Source organism: Anopheles marshallii, chromosome 2 (genome assembly GCF_943734725.1).
Source record: "Anopheles marshallii chromosome 2, idAnoMarsDA_429_01, whole genome shotgun sequence".
Taxonomy (NCBI): domain Eukaryota; kingdom Metazoa; phylum Arthropoda; class Insecta; order Diptera; family Culicidae; genus Anopheles; species Anopheles marshallii.
Window position 1 is genome coordinate 54,692,024 of NC_071326.1, and position 25,970 is coordinate 54,717,993.

At 42.2% G+C, this 25,970-nt stretch overlaps 4 protein-coding genes across 4 annotated transcripts; 1 reads left to right on the plus strand and 3 right to left on the minus strand.

Moving 5' to 3' along the window:
- Positions 1-2,779: 2,779 nt before the first annotated feature.
- LOC128718162 (guanine nucleotide-binding protein subunit beta-5) lies at positions 2,780-4,122 on the minus strand. The gene is made up of 5 exons (XM_053811833.1): positions 4,005-4,122; positions 3,673-3,928; positions 3,180-3,591; positions 2,850-3,113; positions 2,780-2,791 (listed from the first exon to the last, which is right to left on the minus strand). The coding sequence occupies exons 1-5, from the start codon at positions 4,120-4,122 to the stop codon at positions 2,780-2,782; spliced, it is 1,062 nt and encodes a 353-aa protein (XP_053667808.1).
- Positions 4,123-4,483: 361 nt separating this feature from the next.
- On the plus strand, positions 4,484-12,543 carry LOC128708345 (serine/threonine-protein kinase ATR). Its single transcript, XM_053803319.1, has 3 exons — positions 4,484-4,761; positions 4,848-7,410; positions 7,555-12,543. Exons 1-3 carry the CDS (start codon positions 4,484-4,486, stop codon positions 12,541-12,543), a joined length of 7,830 nt encoding a protein of 2,609 aa, XP_053659294.1.
- A 244-nt stretch (positions 12,544-12,787) lies between these two features.
- LOC128718163 (uncharacterized protein K02A2.6-like) lies at positions 12,788-20,443 on the minus strand. Its single transcript, XM_053811835.1, has 2 exons — positions 17,430-20,443; positions 12,788-12,944 (listed from the first exon to the last, which is right to left on the minus strand). The coding sequence occupies exons 1-2, from the start codon at positions 20,441-20,443 to the stop codon at positions 12,788-12,790; spliced, it is 3,171 nt and encodes a 1,056-aa protein (XP_053667810.1).
- A 1,918-nt stretch (positions 20,444-22,361) lies between these two features.
- LOC128718164 (uncharacterized protein K02A2.6-like) lies at positions 22,362-25,095 on the minus strand. Its single transcript, XM_053811836.1, has 2 exons — positions 22,498-25,095; positions 22,362-22,397 (listed from the first exon to the last, which is right to left on the minus strand). Exons 1-2 carry the CDS (start codon positions 25,093-25,095, stop codon positions 22,362-22,364), a joined length of 2,634 nt encoding a protein of 877 aa, XP_053667811.1.
- Positions 25,096-25,970: the final 875 nt, after the last annotated feature.

A 25,970-nucleotide genomic window follows, 5' to 3' on the forward strand; every position in this document is an offset into this window, starting at 1 on the left:
CGTGGAAATTTGAACAAGTAACACATACGACACACCATTGATGTATGTTCCACCATTTCTTTCGGTTATTTTCTTTCGCATTCTGTGTCTTCTCCGGAAACACCAACCTGCAAGCGCACCAATACACCAACGCAAAATGTCAAGTAGGTAGCGGAACAATCGATTTCATCCGTGGCAATTACTTGTACGCGTCACATGGTCTTCACAAACAGTATGTACTTCTTAAAAAGTCATTCCACGCATTAGTTTTGAGGAGTAAACGCACTTGAAACGCAAATTTCTACTTAAAAGTTCGTCTAACGCACTTCTTCACGAGTCTGCAACCTCACACTGTCCAAACACATACCAATGTATGCAACATCTGCCTTCGTTCTGTTTCGTTTATGATACTTAAGGCTGGTACACACGAAACGTTGCACAAGGTTAACACATACCTCGAGAATGTATCGACATCAATTCTTAAGGAGCGTCCAGACTGTAACCGTAAAGGAGCGTCCAGTCTGTAACCGTAACATATGCTCGAATGGTCTTCGAGCAGCAATTCGGCGTTTCTGGCAACCAAATTGACAGCAAATTGTGTTTTTTGATGATTTGGCAACACTGAACGGACCGCAACAAGTGTGGACGCAAAACCTCTCGCATAGCATAACAAGTCTCTATTTTATTGCTAAAATGTATCTTTTCCACACTCAGAACATGAAAAAAAGTTTAATTCAGTGCTTATTTGAATCGTCAATGTTTAAAATTTGCTTCCATTGCAAAACAACTCGAATGGGCCAAATTCGAGCATATGTTATGGTACGGATTCAACATTTCGCTATTCTGTTTTTGTTGCGCATAACAAAATGTTGTTATGTGTAACTGTTATGGTCTACAGCCTGAACGCTCCTTGAAATACCAAAATAATCAACTCAACACGAATAAAACATATTTTTCTACTTTTTTCTGTTCCATATTTTCTACTGTGTACCCTCTGTATTTTACTTTTTCCGGCAATTGTGCCATTGGTAAAGTAGTTTTAACACGAGCACTGAACAGATGCTGCACGGAGATTCATAAGAAACAGGCGTTTTATTTAGGCAACAAAAAACGGTTATTTATTTATTTTTAATTTTTTTAACCATATAATAATTAATTGAATATTGTTTATTGAAGAAAAAACATCGACAAAATTTGTATGCTAGTTGAGGAAAATACTTACTTAGATTTATAAATTTAAAAAAATATCCAAATTTTCACTAGAATATTTCATCCAGTTTGGATCACGCATTAAAATGTTATTCAATTTTAAAGTTGTGTTTTCCATTTTTTCTGTAATGCGAGCGTGACATTTGACAGCGTTCGCGCTCTGTCGCGCGTGTTTCTACGCACGTCTGAACGGCGCTTAACGATATTTACTTTCTACGGTTCGCATTTTAGGACTTTGTTTGATAATCCCACAACACTATCCCATGTACTCCGCTCCGCTCCGCTTCCCGCTTTACGCTAATGTTTCGAATCGAGTCCTGTACTTGAATCATATCGACTCCCATAGATCCATATCCAGCACGTCCAGCTTATTGGCGGCCAAGTGCGACACAGATATTACGTTAAATATAGCATTAAATATTACTTTTTATAATGCCAATTACAATGATTACCCCGATTTTGGGAGAACTTATAAGCAGATAATTCATTTACAAAATAATATCTGATAAGGCAACCAACGGCTACTACATATGTTCCTGAGCAATTTAAACCAGTTTTGTTTTCATCCGTCCTGTTAAAATCTATTTTTTCCTGGGTTTCTTTGTCAATTTACGTGGGATGAGATCACCTGGTCTTTATACACTTTGATTCAAACATCGTATTTATGACAAGGAACATGGATGGAAACACATATAACAATCTTGAATTTTCCTGATATGACAATCCACAATTTTGATTCATGTTAATATCATTTAACACAATAGATGGCGCTTGTTGTATGTTTCGGAACATTGCATTTCGCGATTCTATGATATCGTGTGACTTCACTGATGCGATGCTTTTAATTGGCAGCCTACGCAAAACGCATGTTTGATTTGTTTCTTTATTATACTGTCCACGTATATTCTACACCGTCAGATAAATGAGCGTCATATATACGGAATGTTTTTATTCGGAAGAATGTGTTTTTTTGATTCTTTTATCGTGATTGCTCCAGAATGATTTCATTCTGATCCGGACCAAGAAAATGTTTGAAGATGTATATGCGATGCGTAATTACATTTATTCTCTACTTGCTTTATTACTAAACTAGACAACATTACATACAATGTTGTAACACTCATTAACGGTCTGTTAAAAACTTGATCTACTAGAACCACATCATAAGGGCAAACAATAATACAACAAGGGCAGGAAATAAGAAGGTAGGTTTTTAAAATGCCTTCAACGAGTAAATTATTACATTTTAAAATAATTGATAACCTAAATCATATTAAAATGTATTACTGTATTTCTAACAGTACCTTAACTTTCTTAACAACATCGGTAACTTTTGCTTCAAAACCAACTGATCCAAAAATTAAACTAGACGAAACAACACAGATACGTCGAATTCACCCTTATATCCAACGAAGCATACTGCTATTATTTAGTTTTATATTCCATTAATCTTTTTTGCTTGGCTAACATCAAGTAATTTTGTTGTCATATTAGAATGAGGTTCATGATAAGCCTAGAACTGGCAAATTTTTCACAATCTGAATGCTTGCAAATAGTAATACTGTCAATTTTGTGAAGATGATATCTCAGCTTAAGCCCAAATCTGTAAAAAAAGAAATTGAGATCAAATCGTTGCCAAAACACATTTGCATGCTGCTTACTCTCAGTGTGTAGTCCCAACTGCCAGTGGACAATGCAGTACCGTCTGGAGATACCTGGAGACAAGAAACTTTGTTCTCGTGTCCATACAGAAGACATACACGCTGTGCTTTAAGCGTATCCCAAACATTAACGGTGTAATCATTATATCCGGCAAATAAGAGACGACCGCTCACGGAAAAATCGACACAATTTACTCCAAAAATTATACTGTCTTTGCTGAAAACAGCGACTTCTTTGTCGGCTCGCATATCAAACAGACGGCACTGAAAAGTATAATAAAATATGAACCATAGTTCCATTTGAAACTTATAATGTTCTTCTAAACTTACTGTACTATCGTCGGATCCAGTACTGATTGCATCGCCACTGGGATGAAATTTCACGCTGTTCACGTCCGACTGGTGCCCTTCAAATGATTGCACTACATGGCCTGATCGCATATCCCATATAAATGCCATCTTATCACAGCTGCCAGATACAAAGGTGTTGCCTGTTTCATTGGGAGCCAAATCGATAGACATTACGTCGCCTGTGTGGCCGTGAAAGCTTTGCAACAGCTGTCCAGATTCTACGTCCCATAAAGCACAAGTAGAATCTCCACTACCAGTTAAAATTTGTTGATCTGAATTGGGAAAAATGCAGCAGGACATGTAACTCGTGTGCGTTCCCACCGTTTTCTTCCTGGATGAAATGTCTTCTTCGAGTGCAATTGGGTAAACCGTCACCTTATTGTCTAGTCCACTAAAACCAGAACACACAACAATTGTAGGATCTACAATGTTACGATAATTTACAAAAAAAAATCATTTACGCAATACTAACCCGCAAGCAACAAGATTTCCAGAAGGTGCGTATGAACATCCCATGACCCATGTGGTAGGCATGGTAACTGCATGCTCTTTGTTGGTAGTAAAAGCATCCCAAATGATTAACTTTCCATCCTGGGATGAGGAAACGATGTGCCGCTTGTCGGGAGACCAATCTGAACACAGTACCTTTGCCTGGTGCCCTTTAAGAACACGACGTGGTTTAATGTTCAAATAACTTATCATTTCCAATCGTTCTGCCACCGACGACACTAGAACGAACGAAATTGAAAAATTTGGAGCTTATCGTATGGAAATCACTCTGCCGATCAATAAGCAACATCTTACGAGCCACATCGTTCAACTTCTGGCGTTCTTCTTCCAGCTTGGTTTTCAGACATTCAGCTTCCTTGATGAGGGCGGAAACTTTATCAGAGTTGTGAACACTGGTGAGTACGTCAGTCATACTGAAATACCTATAAACTGCGAAGGTCACTCGTAAATTGTTCGAACACAATTATAATGAACAGATGCAATTAGGACAATTGTGCTGTTCTGCGATAAGCAAAACTGAGCTGTCAGTTTCTGCCAATATCCTTCTCGAGAAGTTTTCGGCCTTCGACATCGGATGTCATACGTGACAGCAGAAACACAGCTTTGTTTACCATTGTGTTCATTGACAACTACCATTTCCCGCGCTTGATTGAAAGAATGTTTATTCATCGTTGATACGATTCGTCTACCAAAGTAATCGTTTGCCCCTTCGTCGTTTGCCTAAAAAAGTTGTTCTCCATTCGTTCAAACACATCAGTGTAGTGCACATAGCAATGGCATCAATGGAGGAAACGCACGACAAGGGATGTTCGGTTGAAGATACAGAAAGTTTGTGGAAAACGTTAGTGGTTACATTCACCGATATTGTAAATGATCATGGATCACAACTTGAAAAGATACTGAACATAATTCGGTCGGATATTACGTACGATGATCCTGGGCTTTTCCCGAAGACATTGCTAACAGATGTTGAACGACAGAAATGTCGAGGTTTCATTTACTGGCTTATGTACCAGCTGCTTAGAATAGCGTCATTGGAAACCTATGCAAGGTAAATTTGCAACCCGTGCAATATCTAAATGATACTGTCAACTCTGGATGTTCACTAACATCCATTGTTTCATTTCACCGTTGCAGCATATCTGAAAGCTACACTAGTTTACAAAAGGAAATAATTAAAGCATGTTTCATAAAACAACGGTGGTTGGCCCTCGAAATAACTAGGGAATTCATTAAACTCTTGGATCACATGAATGATTACCAACCTGGTTGCAGCAACACGATTCTTGCATTTCACGATGTATTTAACAATAGCGCTGTGTATGGAAATGACTACCTGTCTGAAAAAATAGAAATCAACACCATGGCACACTGTCGTATGATTCGTATGCATTCGTTACATGCCATAACTGAATCTATAACCATGACAAGTACCCAACAAGATGAAGATTCATTCCAAACTGTAAACAGTAGCATATGTACAATTTTGAAAACGTTATCGTTGGGCAATCAACAAGAGAAACATATGTGCATCACGTTTTTCCAAGGATATTTCCACCACAATAATCAGGCACTGATTGAGCCGGAATGGACGCATAAAGCATGCACGGTTATAGCAGGGTTGCTAAACGAAAGCAAATATTACCAACAAATGGATGGAAATAGAATGAATAAATTGCAATTCGATAATTTGGAATATGTAATGCTGATGTTCCTAGAGAAGCTGAGCCCATCAATGGATACTGGTATTAGTTATGCTAACTTATTAAAATGTGCTGCTAGCATAGATTTTGAAGAGATCATAGCGAAAAAGATTATTCATCAAATCAATAACGCACAATCTGTTGCAAGCGATCGAAGGGTTTCTGCCCGAAAAATATCCATCCGACTGGTGAGCAGCATTTGGTGTGAACTGTTGGAAAAAATGGAACAAAACAGCAACCTGTTTGAACGTGCTTTGGACGTAGCTAATAATGTTAGCAATAAACTACGCACTCATCAGAAATCGTACCAAAATGACGATAGCAATGAAGTCGATGATCAACAGTTTCTGTTTTTCGATTCTAGACTTTCGCTTTTGGCTAAGGCGTTTGTGGTTGAAAAATTCGGCGAAAGGCAAAAGATTATACTAAAAGTTGTCGTTGGTATTATCCACTTAAACGATTGCCAATTGCTTAACACAAATCAACAAATCTCCTTACTCCAAATTCTATTTGCGCCGTTCGAGAAAACTATTCACAATGAAGACAAGAACCCAAAACAACGATGGAACCCACATATGAACGCCGAGCAATGTCAGTATGCACTGTTACAGCTATGTAAATTGCAAGCCGAAAATCTTCACGATGAAGTAGTAAACAGTTACATAGTAGAAAAATTAACATCACTGTTGACGTTTATCGCCATGAACAAAGATTGTACTGCCGTAAAACGAACACTTCTACGAGAATTTCACCTTCTAGTATTGTCATCAAAACTTGATATAAAGGTAATATTTGAAAATGTATTTGTGCCGCTTTTATCAACTAACTACGATGATACAAAAGCATTAAAGGATATGCTCGGGGTCTTGAAATTGTTTAATTGCATTCGTACCGATGGTAACTTAAATGTTCGTGTATGTCGGACAACACAAAATCAACAAATTTTTAAATGTAACGAATGTGACCAGCCTGCAGAACCGTTCTCACGGGATAAAGACTACTACATCAAAACAGCCTCAAAACAGTTGGTATTACAAGGAAAATCTATCGACTTGGAATCTCCTATGCGAATGGCACTACTGAAAACTACGAACCACGCAAATGAAGACACGATTTTATTAGCGTGGGCCAATCTCCTCCCATGTGCCTTGAAACATTCGTTCGCATGCATGATGCAAGAAGAGCTTATATCATTTTGGATGTGTTTATTCGGAAGCAATTCAACAAAAGTATGTCAACAAATCAGCATTCACATTCCATCGATCGTAAATACTCTCACCGCCAAACTGAACAATGAACCGGGACGATATGAAAAGAGTGTAACTGGCCTGACTGAACAGTTATTGCTCGCTACGAAACGTTGCATTACTACGAAAACAACCTATTCTCATCAAATGGCCGTAGCACGAATGATTGTGGAGTTTGCAGATGCTTATCACCGCGCGACAATTAATAGCAGATGGAATGAATCTAAGGAAATATTGTTTCACTGCGTGCGAATGATGATCTTTCTTTTGATGCATCCGGAATCGCAAATAACATACGAAACTTCAATTGCTATTGCGGAAATGTGCGCAAGACAAGACATAACTCCATGGAAAATACTGTCATGGTATCGCCACGATATCATAAAACAAATGATGGGCATTGCCGTTAGCAACTATATTCTTGCAGGAATTACTCTGCACCAATCGATAACTAATGTAAGCCATACATTCGAATGTAGAGATCCGGTTGATTTTGTTGGTAAACATTACAAGATGATTTTGGCTATGCTGTTACCTTGGTGTCTTCGATTTCCACAATGTGTGGATCTGTTGCGTGAAGTGGCCATCATCATGCGGAAAGATTTGATGGCAATGTTATCAATATCGTTCTTGACGATCTACACATACCTTTTCATCAGTGAATCTATGGAAGTTACTAACAAGTGCATAGACTACATCATGAAGCTTACTGGCAATAGTTTCTTCCATTTGCTTCATTCGGATATAAAGGTAAGAATTAAAAATTCCTTTTAAAAAACTATATCACTGGGATGTTTTTAAAATACTGTAAATAAGTATATATCTTTATTTCGAAACAGAAATATTACCTTATTAATTTAAATATAATAATAACTAGTACCCTTTCCATTGCAGCGAACGGTATCCGAAGTTTTGATATACTATCATATCAACCCAGAATGCGTTATGCACGCATTTCGAAGTCTACTTTCGAAGGACAGCGACATCGATGAGGTATCAACAGCACGAATTGCAGAATACATTGCTGAAAGGTTTCTCGGTGTACTAACAAATTTGGAGGCAACACTTGTTAATCCCGAGGGAGAAAAGTTTCTTAAGCGTCTGGCGTTGCTTAGTCTTGGTGATATTATACGTTTGCTAGGTGGGGAACATGTATCACCGTTTCGATTTAAAATCATTGCTGTACTGCGAACAACACTAGCGTTACCAGAAGCAAAGGCATTGACAAAGCTTTGCGTAAACACGTGGCGTATTTTCATATGCACAGTCGATGTGCGTCAGCTAGGTTCGCTTTTAAGTACAATATTTGTAACATTGGAACCATTGCTTCCTTCGTATCCCGAAGATATTGGATACATTTTTCGATACCTGGTTATAGAAAACAATAGTCTGCTGGGGAATAATCTCGGCGATCTATTCTTCCTGGCGGAAACAAAAATTGCAGACGATATTAAACAAATTGTAGCATCACGTACTGAGAAGCATGATAATACAGACGGAGGCGATCGATTTGTACATCGACTTGAGGAACTTATTCGACATTGCAATCACGAGAATTTGAAGATAAGAGAGTACGCTCTGCTCTCCCTTTGTAGACTGTTTGAAAAAAGTCGTGCTGAGATAAATGAAGCTATTCTTGGCCAGCATCAAAATATGGGTCTAAGTACAATAGCTACAATGGTAGATACGTTGATACGCGGACTCTGTGAGCAAGACACGATACTTCAACAAAGAGCTGCAGAATGTTTGGGAGAGCTGGGCGCTCTTGCCCCCAGTCATTTACCACCTAATTATGCTCCAACGGGATTAGGGTTCGCCTTGAGTATTCATTCGGATAGTTTTGCAATCATCGCTTTACGTGAACTATGCCGAGCATATCAACGACAAAAGGATTCTAAATTCGTCGATAGTTTTTCACTGGCCATACAGGAAATACTGAATGAAAGAGGTGTTTCTCCGGCAGTAGATAAAAAACGAGAAGTGTGGGAAACTATTCCGGAACGCTTGCGCCCGATAATGGAACCATTATTAACGTCATGTTATACTACAGTATCGCGAACGTCAGTAACGGTGGTCTATCCCGTATTTAACAATATTCATTCGAGTCATGAATGGTGTTACCAATGGGCGTCACAATTGATTGAAAGCATAACACGTGAATCTACGCGAAATCTTCTTAGAGCTTTCAAGCCAAGCCTGCGCTGCGACAGAGGCACTCTTTTGATGATGCTACCATATGTACTACTTCATTCACTACTTCTTAGCAATGGAACTGAGTCAAGAAACCGAATAACTGAAGAACTGCGTACAGTATTTCTCGCAGTCATAACGCAAGCAGAAAGTGTTCGCACTATTTCTGCGGTAGATGATCGAAACGACTTAGAAGAAGTAGCTACCAGCACTACAGGTGAATCGATTGTTTGCATAACTCAGGAGCAACAGGACACATCGAGTAAGGATCTAGCGTTGCAATGCGCCAAGTATGCATTTGGCTTGTTCGATTTTCTGGAACGGTGGAAACGACAGCATCTGAAAGAAGTGATAGCTAAAGGCGACAACCTAACAGAAAATCAACACGATTACGATTTAGTTGATACTTTCTTGAAGAACTTTGATTGCGATCTATTGGCACAAGTGAATTTCAAATGCCAAGAGTATGCACGAGCCCTGCAATATGTGGAGTTCAGCCTAACCGGTGAAGATAATGGTAAAAAACTGCAAGATAATTTATCATTTTTGAGTGAAATTTTTTCCCGTCTCGGTGATACCGATTCAGTGGAGGGTGTCATGGCTTTGAAAGCAACGGAACCAACTCTGCATGAGTTAATTCTTTACCACAACGCCACTGGAAGGTTGCAAGAAGCAGTGGCATGCTATGAACGGTTGTTGCAGTTGACTAATGTTGAAGAGCAAGCCCCTAGTCTCGATTATGTGAACAGTATGATTGAGTGTTATCTACGACTTGATCAACCAGAAACAGCATTACTGCTAGCAGAAAGTTTACTTGTTCGATTTCACGACACAGCTCTACATAAGCCTCTGCTAGACATACAAGCTGAACCATTATACCGACTTGGAAGATTTGAAGAGCTCGAGGAATTGATCGTACAACGACAAGCAGATCAATTGAGTGGGGCTATTGATGGTGAGCAACGTCATTGGGGAGTTATTTGTGGTTCACTAATAATTGCCTTCCGGCAAACACACTACGAAAGGTTTAAATCGGAAATTGAACGTGCAAGGTTGCTTGTAGTACAAGGTAGCTGCAGTGAACGCATCAGCTCCCGACCATTCGATGAACAGCTTGGTACATATGAAAGCCGTTATGGTCAGGTGTTAAAGTTACACATTATTCATGAGTTTGCCAAATGTGGGCGTATTATGCAGAATGTACGATCTATACAATACAATACAGGCGATGATTGCAATCTGGCTGCCTTGCTTTATGAGGACGTACAGAACCTTGTGGATAATCTGAACACCAGGCTCGAGGTATTGCAACCGAATGCAACCACAATAGAACCAATCATTAGTCTAAGACGTATACTGTTAAAAGAAATAAGACATACTATAGATGCGATCAGTTGGAACGCAAATGATAATGAGAATAGCATAAAACAACTTCGCCAACTGCTAGATCAGTCAATCGGAAAACTTTGGATGAAGAGCACGGAATTAGCATCGAGAGCTAATATGTATCAGCAGGCACTTTTGTACATTCTGCATGCGGAAAGCTACCGCCCTCCTGATCTTTTCATAAAAAATGCGAAACTATTGTGGGACCGACGTGATATGACAGGCGCACTGAAAGTTCTTGAGCGAGGAATTAATGAAATACTCGGTGATGGAGTTACTTGTTCAACAGATACGAATAATCTAAAAACGATACCGAAAGATCTTCGTCTGATATACGCAGAAGGAAAACGGCTAATTGCTTCATATAACGCAGAAGCTTCGAACATATCAGCAACTCTTAATCGACGCTACTTCAAAGAAGCGTTAGATGTAAACCCGGAAAGCGAAATTGCATTAGTACAGTTAGGCCAGTATATCGATAAAATATACAGCTCCAGCCCTGCAAGTGAGCATAACTCGGCGAATTGTTGGGAAATGCTGTTTGAAGTAATGAAATGTTATGGAAAATCGATGATGTTTGGTTCGAGCTACATTTATCAATCAATGCCACGAGTTTTAAGTATCTGGCTCGATTCCACCGCCAAGGCTATGCAAAAAAATGAAGAAGCTTCTAGCTCTGGTGCCATTATGAGTCGTAAAATTGCACAGTCTATGAATAAGTTGGCTGCCAAATTCAAAGACACATTGTCGCCATATTTTTTCTTTACCGCTTTCTCCCAACTAATAAGTAGAGTTGCCCACCCTTCACAAGAGACATTCCACGTACTAAAGGGGATAATCGTTAAGTTGCTGCTGAACTATCCTCAGCAAACTTTATGGATGATGCTTAGCGTATACAAGTCTTCCTACACAAACCGTGTGCGGCGATGTGTAGAGATATTTAATGATCGTCAGTTAGTTCAGGTAGACAATATGCAAAAGTTGATAAAAGACTTCAATGTGTTAGCTGAACGCCTTATCGAGCTTACCAACAAAGAAATTCCAAGAACTCCACGTGGCGTTAGAGGTAGTAATACAATGCAAATCACAGTTTCTTCATTAGCAAAAACTTTGCCTAAGCTGTTCGCAGATAAAAACTTTTCCAGCGTGATAATTCCCATCGAAAAGTGCATGCAGCTAGTGCTGAACAAAAATACTGGAATGAACTTTCAGCCGTACCCTACGAATGCAATATATATTGCGGGAATCGAAGAAGAGGTAACAATTTTATTCTCTCTGCAAATGCCTCGTAAAATTGCACTTCGTGGACACAATGGAAAACTATATACAATGATGTTGAAACCCAAAGATGATCTAAGAAAAGATTTCCGTTTGATGGAGTTCAATGCGGTTGTTAAGCAATACCTAGCTCAAGATCCAGACGCTAAGTTCAGAAGACTGTACATACGCACATATGCAGTGTTGCCGTTGAACGAAGAATGCGGCATAATAGAATGGATATCGAACTTGAACTCATTTCGCGGTATAGTGTGTACGTATTACAAACAGCGGGGATTGGGAATGACAGTGGCAGAGTTACGCAAATTTGCTTTCGAACGTTCAGATTCACTTGCAAAAAAACGTCAAGCATTTGAATCCACACTGGTCCCTCGTCATCCACCACTATTTGGCGAATGGTTTCGGGACTGTTTCCCAAATCCTAATAACTGGTTTCAAGCTCGCTCTTCGTACATAAAAACCACGGCAGTCATATCGATGGTGGGCTACATTCTAGGACTTGGCGATCGACATGGCGAAAATATTCTTTTTGACTCAACTAACGGCGATACGGTGCACGTGGATTTTAATTGTTTATTCAATCGTGGAGAAACATTTACGATCCCAGAGTTGGTACCTTTTCGCTTAACGCACAATATGGTTCATGCAATGGGGCCGCTTGGAGTAGAAGGGCTGTATCGTCGGTGCTGTGAAATAGTATTGAGAACATTACAAAGCCACGCATCAACCTTCATGTCTGTATTGAAGCCTTTTGTATACGATCCCATGGTATCGTGGAGTAAGATAGGCAATGGAACTATAGGGCAGGGTGAATCGAACAGCCGGGATTGTTACTTAGAACGAACGGATCCCCAAGCAATGCATAATGTGTTGAACATCGAAGAAAGACTTAAAGGATATGTGAAGATAAAGGGTAAATTATCACACATGCCACTATCGATTGAAGGTCAAGTAGATCATCTGATCAAGGAAGCTTCAGACGTAGACAATCTCTCGCAAATGTACATTGGTTGGTCGGCATATACATGATGAAGGAAAAGGTTGAAAATGTTGTATTAAAAATATTAAAAATAAAATTTATTGTTTTTGTATTAAATTTTGTATTTAGTTTTTATACCAAGAAAAGCGATAAAAAGACTTCCCAAAGGGAACATTTAGACCTAGCGCCATACAGAACTCAGAAGTGCTCGCTCTAACCGCTATTTCTTTCCTGCTTGCACCCGCACGGAATGGTAACACTCATCGATGGGTCGGCCGATTTGAGAGAATTCTCTCACGCTTTGCACTTCTCCTCCGTCATTCTCGCACACTTGTACACGTAGCGCACATCGGTCTTGCAAGTATAGGTGGGTTTAATGAATGTGTCTTCCTTGCACATGTCTTTCTTCTCCGTCACACATAGGCGAATCGTCCAGCTGAGCGTTTTGTGACTTTGAATTAGTGTGTAACCCCATGTGTCAATGCATTAGCTCCACACGATTTGCCTTGTTTTAACCCAACTTTTTGTTCGTGGATTAGCCTGCACCAATGCATCGCTAACAAAAATTATTTGAAACTATGCAGTGCAGTCAGAAACGGATCACGCACTACGCAAACTAATCGGTCCTGAAGGTCTCGAGGAGCAAGCGGCTCGGAGCATCAATAATACCAATACCTAATTTCAACTAATTTCCAAAGACCATGATCCGCTATAGAGTGTAATTTTGCTGACTTAATGCACTTAAGCTTTTCACGCATAGTGCGAAACTGTGCGTATCAGCCCTTATCCGTCCGCACGTTTTTGTTTCCTCTTGGTCCTTCATTGCCCAGTACAAAATGCTGACACTTCTCGAATAGTGGGCTTCTTTCTGGCACACAACAGTGAAATGTATAGCGCTGGAAATATTGCATTGGGAACTGCGCGTGGCTCCTTGGAATTGATACAGATCAAGTAGCAGATTCGCGTAAGGAACTGGACATCACAAGAGACTTAACTCGGGAACGGGAAGGATATGCATCCCTACGAGTCTGACCGTACAGGCCATAAGCCTTCAGCTTCAGCCTTCAGTCCCAATAAGGATAGATCATGCATAGATCACCACTGTTATCTGTGACCAGCATTAAACCGATGGTTTTCTCTCAACTCCACATTGGTGTCGCTGGTGCTGCCATTGGTGAAGGCATGGCCAGAGGATGGTTGAAGCATTTTACGTCCTTACGCATGTACAAACAGTCAAACAAATCAAATGTAAATTCCAGTGTTGTGTTAATAGGTTTGTTCTCACCTGCTGACTTTTACGTATTTCAAGTTCGATCTGTTTAAATGTAATGGATAATGCATACTGTAAAATATTCAGAAAACTAACCATATAAATGGAATAAGAAGAAGACGCGAAAGTGCTACCAAAGCATTTTGACCACGGAAAATTCCAAATTAACAGTATAAAAGGACAACATTTTTTCACCAGAAAATGGGAAAGCAACTTCTAACGCATACTCATCAAATTTCTGCGCATCAGTAACCTGTACAAAGAAAAATAACCATGCATAGCCATCTAGACCAATTAGCAACTTCAGTTAATCAAGTGCACATCAGCGATCCATTCGAGTTACCTTTCAGACCAGTCTTCAAGAGCCAGCACCTACAGCCCAATTCATTGCCTCAGCAGACAAGAACAGCCCTTTTCAAGGCTACACCTTCGTTCTCATTCTGTTTGCTCGCTTGAATCGGTGCCCACGTGTAGGACTACAGTAGTACAGCATCCGTCGGATAACCAGACCAGCTGGTTAAAGCTCTACCTGTGTTGAAGAATAGTGCGACGCATACCATCGCATACCAGTGCGGGTAGTGGCAGACCATCCGGAACCGGCTGTTACATATAGTTAGAGTGTTGTTTGTATGTGTGAATTAATTTAGTTAAAAGGATTCACCAATAGTTGCACCCCTCCCTTGGGAGTACCTCGGTCGAACCTGCACGCTTTGAAATGGATAAAAAAACACATACGATACATATGCTTTAAAAAGTAGAGGCCACAGGATCGGTCAACAAGACTGATAGTACAGGGTAAATTGAACTCTTCGTTATTTCCGGAGGTGAAAGCAATTGCAAACATAGTTAAGAATCACGTAGACAAAAACATCTTGAAATGCACCGGTGGCTGCCGAAGCAATTTACATTTGAGATGCAAGGAAACTCCCAGCTGCAGCGATCGGAGGTTTTGGGTAAAATTTTTCCTTCCGACCGTTTATGGATAACATTTGACGGAAGACCTCAACTCTCCCAACATCATTCAGAAGCGATGAGCATAGCATTATCTTTGTTGGCATAATAGTCCTTACATAAAACGGTACATCTATTCCACACGGAGAGCCACTAGATCGCCAACATAGAAATTTTATTCATCTGGCCAGACGGCGCAGATTGTTTCTTGAAATTATCCTAATCGTTTTTTTTATTTCCGTTCAAAATCAATCCAACAATAGGGTCAGACCATTATCGAAAGGGTAGTTCGGGAGGCATATGATGGGAGAGGGGAGAGCGGGGGCCTTGAAGTTGTGCGTTGATGTTAATTAACATCATTAACAATTAATTGCAACATGGCGTGGAGAGGTTCTTTTGGTGGTTCTTTGTTCAAAATTTGGAACTGTTATATCTTGCGGAAGAGTTAAAGCATTGCTTTGACAATCCAGATACGCTTCTATACGCTTAGATAATCTAATCCAGCATAGCAACTTGCTACGAGGCTCTAGGCGGTCGCCTACTCCGCCCAACGTGCATACGTTAGTATCAATCGACTGATTGATAGGATCACTAGTTAGTTCTGAATATTGTTCTATTCAAAACAGATCGAATGTCCGAATCATATCCAAATCCCAAAGGAAGGAGACACATTGTATCCGACACATTGTACCGTGAGCGTATGCGTTCCCGTGGTTATTAGACGGGTCCGATTTTGCCAAAAGATTTTGTCGTCTATCTGTCACATCGCCCTTGACAGATAGATGCCGGTCCGAAAAATCGGAATTGAGCATGCTCGATTCCGATTTGCTTTGGGCAGTCGTTTATCTGTCAAAGCAGTGGTTTGTATACATTTGCGCTGCTTTGCTTTCTACACATGTGCTATCGCTCATTTAATGTTATGTTAAAGTGTGAAAAATGAATATTTATGAAAATGTTTTGATGGCTTTGGGGGTGTTATTTGCTCTGCGACCGAAGAGAAGGCCGCTCAACGTGTTAATTGTGCATTATCCCCAAAAACACAAATGCTGTTTTTTTCTCATCAGTTATTAAGCTTTGCTTTCGGATTGGATAAGTAAATCGTTTTAATACAGTTAAATACCATAATATTTGGTTACAAACATGTTGTTGGATCTTGTACAAAGCTTATCGATTTATTTTTATCACTATAATTAAAATGTACAAGGTACAATGATACGACCGACTAGGCTGCTGGCTAGGACGAGACAACGCACGATGCTCCCGCACGCATCACTAGGAGACCGATTACTGTCTCTTAAGAGCGGCACTCACTGCTTCGGTTCCAGGGGCAGGCAAGCCCTGATTACTGTATACAACATCTCCCCCTTTTAATACCGGCGGTATGGCTCAATCCACTGAGGCGGTCTACGAATCCTCGTAGAGCGACGTAGAGGCTGTACCGGCGTTGACGATCCGCTGTCGGCTGTGGCAAACCCTGGAGATGTCGCAGATCGTTGTTCTGCTGATGACGGCGATGATAAATAATCGGATGACGACGATGGAGATGATGGAACTGAGGACGTTGACAGCGATACTTGTTCAGATGATCCAGCTACCTGAGTGTTGCGTTCGATGGTCTCTTCTCTGCTTGATGTTGTTCCATCTATATTTATGTCACAAGCGTCGAGTAGCACGTCCAACATGCGAAACGAACGATTCGTTTTAATCTGCTTTCTCGCTCTATCGTCGGGAACACGCGTTCGCAACTGGTTGATGTGAACGCGCAACAATCGATTACCTTCTGTTTTGATCTCATACATCACCGTACCTAACCGTCTCTTTACTGTGCCGGGAACCCACTTCCACTTATTACGGAAATACTGCTTCGCGTACACAATATCGTTTAATTGGTATTCTCTCAAGACTTGACTATCTCTCGCACCTATGCCTAACTTCAACGTTGGTCGCAAAAGTTCCATACACGTACGCATTCTACGACCAAACATCAATTCCGCAGGAGATTGTTTCCGTTCCAACTGCTTGTGTGGTGTACTACGATATGTCATTAGGAAAATATCTAAACCCTCTTGTTCTGTCCTACCTTCCCCCTCCATTTTCCTTAAGGCCCGCTTAAACGTATCTACAAATCTTTCTACCTGCCCGTTTGATTGCGGATGGAAGGGGGCCGTACGCAAATGCTCAATTCCGTTGGTTGTACAAAACATTTCAAAATCCGCACTGGTAAACTGCAACCCATTGTCACTCACTAATACATTCGGCATTCCGAAACGACTGAACAGGCCTCGTAGTATCCTAATGGTTGCATTTGATGTAATAGCCGTGGTCGCCACTATCTCTGGCCATTTAGAAAATGAATCAACTACAAGTAAATAATATGTTCCGTTGATAGGCCCCGCGTAGTCCACATGTACTCGCTGCCATGGAGCAGTTGATTCTGGCCAAGAGATTGGATTACTATGAGCTGATGTCTTCGCAACTGCTGCACATTGTTGGCATTTCCGGACCTTTTCTTCGACATCACGGTCTATACCGGGCCAATATACATAGCTTCTTGCAAGCGCCTTCATTTTATCCATGCCGGGATGACCTTTATGTAACTGCTGTAAGCATTTCTGCCTCTGAGGACCAGGAATCACTAACCGCTCGCCAAAAAGTAAACATCCGTTTACTGTGGACAAAGACTCGCTTCTGACTTGAAAGTTTCGCAGTTCTAACTTCTCCAATTTCTTCTTTGGCCAACCGTGTAGAACAAAATCTCGTACTTCTCGTAGTAACAGGTCTTTGTTAGTTTCACGCAAGACATCTTCAAACGTCAGTGGCATTATTTGCGTTATGCTGCCTATCACGGCCCGCACATCCCTTTCTATTTCGACGCTCGCAATCACGTATTCTAGATCCGGTTTCTCATGGTTCGCTATCAAGCGAGACAGTACGTCGGCATTTCCGAATTTCTCAGTTGACACATATTCAATGTTAAAATCATACATCAGCAATGTCAGAGCCCAACGTTGCAATCTATTAGCCGTATAGACTGGAATTCCCGTGCGCGATCCAAAAATTCGCAACAAAGGTGCATGATCCGTTTGCAACGTAAATCGTCGTCCGAAAATCATTCGGTGGAACTTAGTAACCGCATATATTATTGCCAATCCTTCGCGATCTGGTTGGCTATAACCCATTTCCGTCTTCGTTAGGGCGCGGGATGCATGCTGAATTATTTTCATAGTTCCGTTCGACATTTTGTGGCTAATTGTGGCTCCTACACCCACTGACGATGCATCGGCCGCTACAATTATCGGCTTCCTCGGATCGTAGTATGTCAACAAAAGATCTGAGGTCAGTATCCGCTTAAACGTTTCGAAGGCTTGTTGACATTCCGGACTCCATTGCCAATGACCATCTTTCTTAAGCAAGTCATCAAGCGGATAACGCAGATTTCTCATCTGGGGCACAAATTTTCCGTAATAATTGATCGCCCCTAAGAATGAACGTACCTCTGATGGATTCTTCGGTGTGGGCATATTCACGATCGCTTCTATCTTAGCGGGATCCGGGCGTTGACCTTCACGATCTAAAATGTGACCAAGATATTTAATCTGTTTTTGTAAAAATTTACACTTCTCTGGTCTGATTTTGAAACCATACTCCCGCAGCTTTGCTAGCACTGCACGCAGGTTCATCATGTGGGTGTGTTCATCCGCTCCGCCGATGACTATATCATCCAAATACACTGCAACATCCTTTATTCCAGCCAGCATGGTCTCCATTAACTGCTGAAAGGCACCTGGTGCAACCTTCACCCCCGGCGGCAGTCGATTGTACGCATACAATCCTCGATGTGTGTTTACTGTTAGCAGCTCTCTGCACTCTTGTTCTACTTCGACCTGAAGAAAAGCATCGGTGAGGTCTATCTGGCTGAACATCGCTGAATTCGCCAACGTTGAGAAAATCTCTTCCGGCAACGGAATTGGATATTGGTGGGGCTGAAGTGCATTATTTAACCCTGTAGAGTAGTCTCCACATATGCGTATACTCCCATTAGCCTTGCGGACTACTACTATAGGCGCCGCCCATGCTGAAAAGTTAACGCGGTTTATGATACCTTCTTTTTCCAGCCGATCTAATTCCTCGTCTATTGCCGGACGCATCGCATAAGAAACTGGTCGTTTCGGCCGAAATACGGGAACAGCTTCTTTCTTCAGCTCCATCCTCACTTTCGCCTTCGTGCAGTGTCCCAAATCATGGGAAAACAGGCTACCGAACTCCCTTCTAACAGATTCCATGCTCTGAGTTGCTACACATACACTATTACACACCGACGCTAGCGGTACATCCCACAACCCGAAAACATCCATCATATCAGCACCTAGCAACATTAATTGTTCCTCAGTAACTCGCACTGTACAATTCTTCGTTTGTTGCTTCAATGTTAACTGTGCACTAAATTCACCTATGATTCGCAGCTTGTTACCCGACGCTGTCTTTGCTTTCACGGATGGTGGACGCAATGGCGGCTCGCCGATTTTTCGCCATTGTTCTCTCGAAATTATAGAGATATCTGCACCAGTGTCCACCATCATCTTCACAGATTCGCCATTTAGCATCACGCTCACATGACCTTTGCCTTTGCTCATGACCCTGTTAACTACAACCGTTCGTACTTTGCCATACGTTTTTGATTTCCTATACCGTTCGGCTGCATTACAATGACCTTCCTTGTGGCCATACTTGTGACATTGCTTGCATCTGTAACCGCCATATGAACACTTCCGAGCAAAATGGCCTTCCCCACAAAGCCAACACTTTATCACAGGTATACTGGCTTTACGCTGTGCTCCTTGTTCAACGCGGTTATTTTGCCACTTTTGAGCAATATGGTCTCGTTTCCCGTCCTTCACGACGTTTACATCTTTGTTCTCGCCCTCGATCATTACGGTGTCTCCCTTCAAATCAACAATCTGCTGACATTCCTCGACTAACTGGGGCAATGTGATTGATCCGTTTCCCCTAATCTGCTTAAGCAATCGCAATCTTACTTCGGCGTCGCTATCGTCCTTTAACCCGCACACGAATAGAAAACACTTCAGTTGTTCTTCCGTTAGCACCGCGAGTTCGGATTCCACCACACTTTTATTCACTCGGCAGCTAAATGCCACATAGTCCTCCAGCTTTGTCTTTTGCAGTTGAAGACACTTAAACCGTTTGCTCACCTCCGATTCACGGGGACCAAAAAGCGATTTCAACTTACTCACCGTCTCGGCAAAATTGAAATCCTTAGGCTTACTCGGCAGCACATAGCTCGTGTATCGTTCGTGCTCGGGTAAACCAAGCTTCCTCAGCAGCAATCGCACCTTTCCATCGTCTTCCAGTTTATGCGCATCCTTCTCAAAAAGGTCTTCGTACCGCGAAAACCATCCGGTGAAAGTGACACACTCTTCTGGGTTGAAACGAAAGTCTTTGATCTGGCCCGCCAGCACATCACTTATCTGTTCCACATTCACGGGATCCTTGCAGCGTGCTGTTTGCCAAATTTCTGCTATGAACTTTTCCTGTTGCTTCATAAACGTTTGTTGTTGCTCCTGCATCATAGTTTGCTGTTGTTTGAAAAGTTCATGAATCCAGCCAAATTCAGTTTCTGGCCGACCGACGCTTCCTCGATGGCTGCTGCGCGATGGCGGTCCTTCGGCGCCGTTGCGCGTCTGCTGATTGATTTCTTCATTGGTATGCATTACTATTTCACTTATGCACGTGTGGTCTGTACGTTAAATAAGTTAAAACAAAAATCCTCGTCGCCACTGTTGGATCTTGTACAAAGCTTATCGATTTATTTTTATCACTATAATTAAAATGTACAAGGTACAATGATACGACCGACTAGGCTGCTGGCTAGGACGAGACAACGCACGATGCTCCCGCACGCATCACTAGGAGACCGATTACTGTCTCTTAAGAGCGGCACTCACTGCTTCGGTTCCAGGGGCAGGCAAGCCCTGATTACTGTATACAACATCTCCCCCTTTTAATATCGGCGGTATGGCTCAATCCACTGAGGCGGTCTACGAATCCTCGTAGAGCGACGTAGAGGCTGTACCGGCGTTGACGATCCGCTGTCGGCTGTGGCAAACCCTGGAGATGTCGCAGATCGTTGTTCTGCTGATGACGGCGATGATAAATAATCGGATGACGACGATGGAGATGATGGAACTGAGGACGTTGACAGCGATACTTGTTCAGATGATCCAGCTACCTGAGTGTTGCGTTCGATGGTCTCTTCTCTGCTTGATGTTGTTCCATCTATATTTATGTCACAAGCGTCGAGTAGCACGTCCAACATGCGAAACGAACGATTCGTTTTAATCTGCTTTCTCGCTCTATCGTCGGGAACACGCGTTCGCAACTGGTTGATGTGAACGCGCAACAATCGATTACCTTCTGTTTTGATCTCATACATCACCGTACCTAACCGTCTCTTTACTGTGCCGGGAACCCACTTCCACTTATTACGGAAATACTGCTTCGCGTACACAATATCGTTTAATTGGTATTCTCTCAAGACTTGACTATCTCTCGCACCTATGCCTAACTTCAACGTTGGTCGCAAAAGTTCCATACACGTACGCATTCTACGACCAAACATCAATTCCGCAGGAGATTGTTTCCGTTCCAACTGCTTGTGTGGTGTACTACGATATGTCATTAGGAAAATATCTAAAACCTCTTGTTCTGTCCTACCTTCCCCCTCCATTTTCCTTAAGGCCCGCTTAAACGTATCTACAAATCTTTCTACCTGCCCGTTTGATTGCGGATGGAAGGGGGCCGTACGCAAATGCTCAATTCCGTTGGTTGTACAAAACATTTCAAAATCCGCACTGGTAAACTGCAACCCATTGTCACTCACTAATACATTCGGCATTCCGAAACGACTGAACAGGCCTCGTAGTATCCTAATGGTTGCATTTGATGTAATAGCCGTGGTCGCCACTATCTCTGGCCATTTAGAAAATGAATCAACTACAAGTAAATAATATGTTCCGTTGATAGGCCCCGCGTAGTCCACATGTACTCGCTGCCATGGAGCAGTTGATTCTGGCCAAGAGATTGGATTACTATGAGCTGATGTCTTCGCAACTGCTGCACATTGTTGGCATTTCCGGACCTTTTCTTCGACATCACGGTCTATACCGGGCCAATATACATAGCTTCTTGCAAGCGCCTTCATTTTATCCATGCCGGGATGACCTTTATGTAACTGCTGTAAGCATTTCTGCCTCTGAGGACCAGGAATCACTAACCGCTCGCCAAAAAGTAAACATCCGTTTACTGTGGACAAAGACTCGCTTCTGACTTGAAAGTTTCGCAGTTCTAACTTCTCCAATTTCTTCTTTGGCCAACCGTGTAGAACAAAATCTCGTACTTCTCGTAGTAACAGGTCTTTGTTAGTTTCACGCAAGACATCTTCAAACGTCAGTGGCATTATTTGCGTTATGCTGCCTATCACGGCCCGCACATCCCTTTCTATTTCGACGCTCGCAATCACGTATTCTAGATCCGGTTTCTCATGGTTCGCTATCAAGCGAGACAGTACGTCGGCATTTCCGAATTTCTCAGTTGACACATATTCAATGTTAAAATCATACATCAGCAATGTCAGAGCCCAACGTTGCAATCTATTAGCCGTATAGACTGGAATTCCCGTGCGCGATCCAAAAATTCGCAACAAAGGTGCATGATCCGTTTGCAACGTAAATCGTCGTCCGAAAATCATTCGGTGGAACTTAGTAACCGCATATATTATTGCCAATCCTTCGCGATCTGGTTGGCTATAACCCATTTCCGTCTTCGTTAGGGCGCGGGATGCATGCTGAATTATTTTCATAGTTCCGTTCGACATTTTGTGGCTAATTGTGGCTCCTACACCCACTGACGATGCATCGGCCGCTACAATTATCGGCTTCCTCGGATCGTAGTATGTCAACAAAAGATCTGAGGTCAGTATCCGCTTAAACGTTTCGAAGGCTTGTTGACATTCCGGACTCCATTGCCAATGACCATCTTTCTTAAGCAAGTCATCAAGCGGATAACGCAGATTTCTCATCTGGGGCACAAATTTTCCGTAATAATTGATCGCCCCTAAGAATGAACGTACCTCTGATGGATTCTTCGGTGTGGGCATATTCACGATCGCTTCTATCTTAGCGGGATCCGGGCGTTGACCTTCACGATCTAAAATGTGACCAAGATATTTAATCTGTTTTTGTAAAAATTTACACTTCTCTGGTCTGATTTTGAAACCATACTCCCGCAGCTTTGCTAGCACTGCACGCAGGTTCATCATGTGGGTGTGTTCATCCGCTCCGCCGATGACTATATCATCCAAATACACTGCAACATCCTTTATTCCAGCCAGCATGGTCTCCATTAACTGCTGAAAGGCACCTGGTGCAACCTTCACCCCCGGCGGCAGTCGATTGTACGCATACAATCCTCGATGTGTGTTTACTGTTAGCAGCTCTCTGCACTCTTGTTCTACTTCGACCTGAAGAAAAGCATCGGTGAGGTCTATCTGGCTGAACATCGCTGAATTCGCCAACGTTGAGAAAATCTCTTCCGGCAACGGAATTGGATATTGGTGGGGCTGAAGTGCATTATTTAACCCTGTAGAGTAGTCTCCACATATGCGTATACTCCCATTAGCCTTGCGGACTACTACTATAGGCGCCGCCCATGCTGAAAAGTTAACGCGGTTTATGATACCTTCTTTTTCCAGCCGATCTAATTCCTCGTCTATTGCCGGACGCATCGCATAAGAAACTGGTCGTTTCGGCCGAAATACGGGAACAGCTTCTTTCTTCAGCTCCATCCTCACTTTCGCCTTCGTGCAGTGTCCCAAATCATGGGAAAACAGGCTACCGAACTCCCTTCTAACAGATTCCATGCTCTGAGTTGCTACACATACACTATTACACACCGACGCTAGCGGTACATCCCACAACCCGAAAACATCCATCATATCAGCACCTAGCAACATTAATTGTTCCTCAGTAACTCGCACTGTACAATTCTTCGTTTGTTGCTTCAATGTTAACTGTGCACTAAATTCACCTATGATTCGCAGCTTGTTACCCGACGCTGTCTTTGCTTTCACGGATGGTGGACGCAATGGCGGCTCGCCGATTTTTCGCCATTGTTCTCTCGAAATTATAGAGATATCTGCACCAGTGTCCACCATCATCTTCACAGATTCGCCATTTAGCATCACGCTCACATGACCTTTGCCTTTGCTCATGACCCTGTTAACTACAACCGTTCGTACTTTGCCATACGTTTTTGATTTCCTATACCGTTCGGCTGCATTACAATGACCTTCCTTGTGGCCATACTTGTGACATTGCTTGCATCTGTAACCGCCATATGAACACTTCCGAGCAAAATGGCCCTCCCCACAAAGCCAACACTTTATCACAGGTATACTGGCTTTACGCTGTGCTCCTTGTTCAACGCGGTTATTTTGCCACTTTTGAGCAATATGGTCTCGTTTCCCGTCCTTCACGACGTTTACATCTTTGTTCTCGCCCTCGATCATTACGGTGTCTCCCTTCAAATCAACAATCTGCTGACATTCCTCGACTAACTGGGGCAATGTGATTGATCCGTTTCCCCTAATCTGCTTAAGCAATCGCAATCTTACTTCGGCGTCGCTATCGTCCTTTAACCCGCACACGAATAGAAAACACTTCAGTTGTTCTTCCGTTAGCACCGCGAGTTCGGATTCCACCACACTTTTATTCACTCGGCAGCTAAATGCCACATAGTCCTCCAGCTTTGTCTTTTGCAGTTGAAGACACTTAAACCGTTTGCTCACCTCCGATTCACGGGGACCAAAAAGCGATTTCAACTTACTCACCGTCTCGGCAAAATTGAAATCCTTAGGCTTACTCGGCAGCACATAGCTCGTGTATCGTTCGTGCTCGGGTAAACCAAGCTTCCTCAGCAGCAATCGCACCTTTCCATCGTCTTCCAGTTTATGCGCATCCTTCTCAAAAAGGTCTTCGTACCGCGAAAACCATCCGGTGAAAGTGACACACTCTTCTGGGTTGAAACGAAAGTCTTTGATCTGGCCCGCCAGCACATCACTTATCTGTTCCACATTCACGGGATCCTTGCAGCGTGCTGTTTGCCAAATTTCTGCTATGAACTTTTCCTGTTGCTTCATAAACGTTTGTTGTTGCTCCTGCATCATAGTTTGCTGTTGTTTGAAAAGTTCATGAATCCAGCCAAATTCAGTTTCTGGCCGACCGACGCTTCCTCGATGGCTGCTGCGCGATGGCGGTCCTTCGGCGCCGTTGCGCGTCTGCTGATTGATTTCTTCATTGGTATGCATTACTATTTCACTTATGCACGTGTGGTCTGTACGTTAAATAAGTTAAAACAAAAATCCTCGTCGCCACTGTTGGATCTTGTACAAAGCTTATCGATTTATTTTTATCACTATAATTAAAATGTACAAGGTACAATGATACGACCGACTAGGCTGCTGGCTAGGACGAGACAACGCACGATGCTCCCGCACGCATCACTAGGAGACCGATTACTGTCTCTTAAGAGCGGCACTCACTGCTTCGGTTCCAGGGGCAGGCAAGCCCTGATTACTGTATACAACACATGTCGACTGCAAGTAGCTCAATTTATTTCAGTTTAATATTTTGCTATTTGTATAATCATTCCATTAAACAACGTAATATTTAAATTTATTCTTCATGGATGACAGTGGAAATCACAATTGAACTTTCCGATATTGATTTCCATCGGATCGACGTTATTACACTGGAAGATGGCATCTATCTGTCAAACACCCTGTCAGAGCCCGGTTAGACAGATAGACGACAAGATCTTTTTGATAGATTCGGACTCGTCTAATAACCACATTACTAAACGGCAATCGCGTCTGCTTTCCCATGGCACAAATCGTACAATCATTGATAGTTTCCTCCACTCATCAGTAAGCCATTCACGACTCCATCAGCCAGCTTCTGCAAGCTTTTCACATTAATATGTCCTAGTCGCTTGAGCCACATTTCGATTGAGTTGCTCGATGAACACGCCATCACTCTATCACACGATTTTTGCTGAACAATCTTAAACAAAACGTTTTCTAAGACTCCAGTCGCAATTACATCGCCGTTATCGCTCAGTATTCTGCATCCATCGATATTAAACACGATCGAGTATCATTTTTTCACTATTCGACCGAAAGCA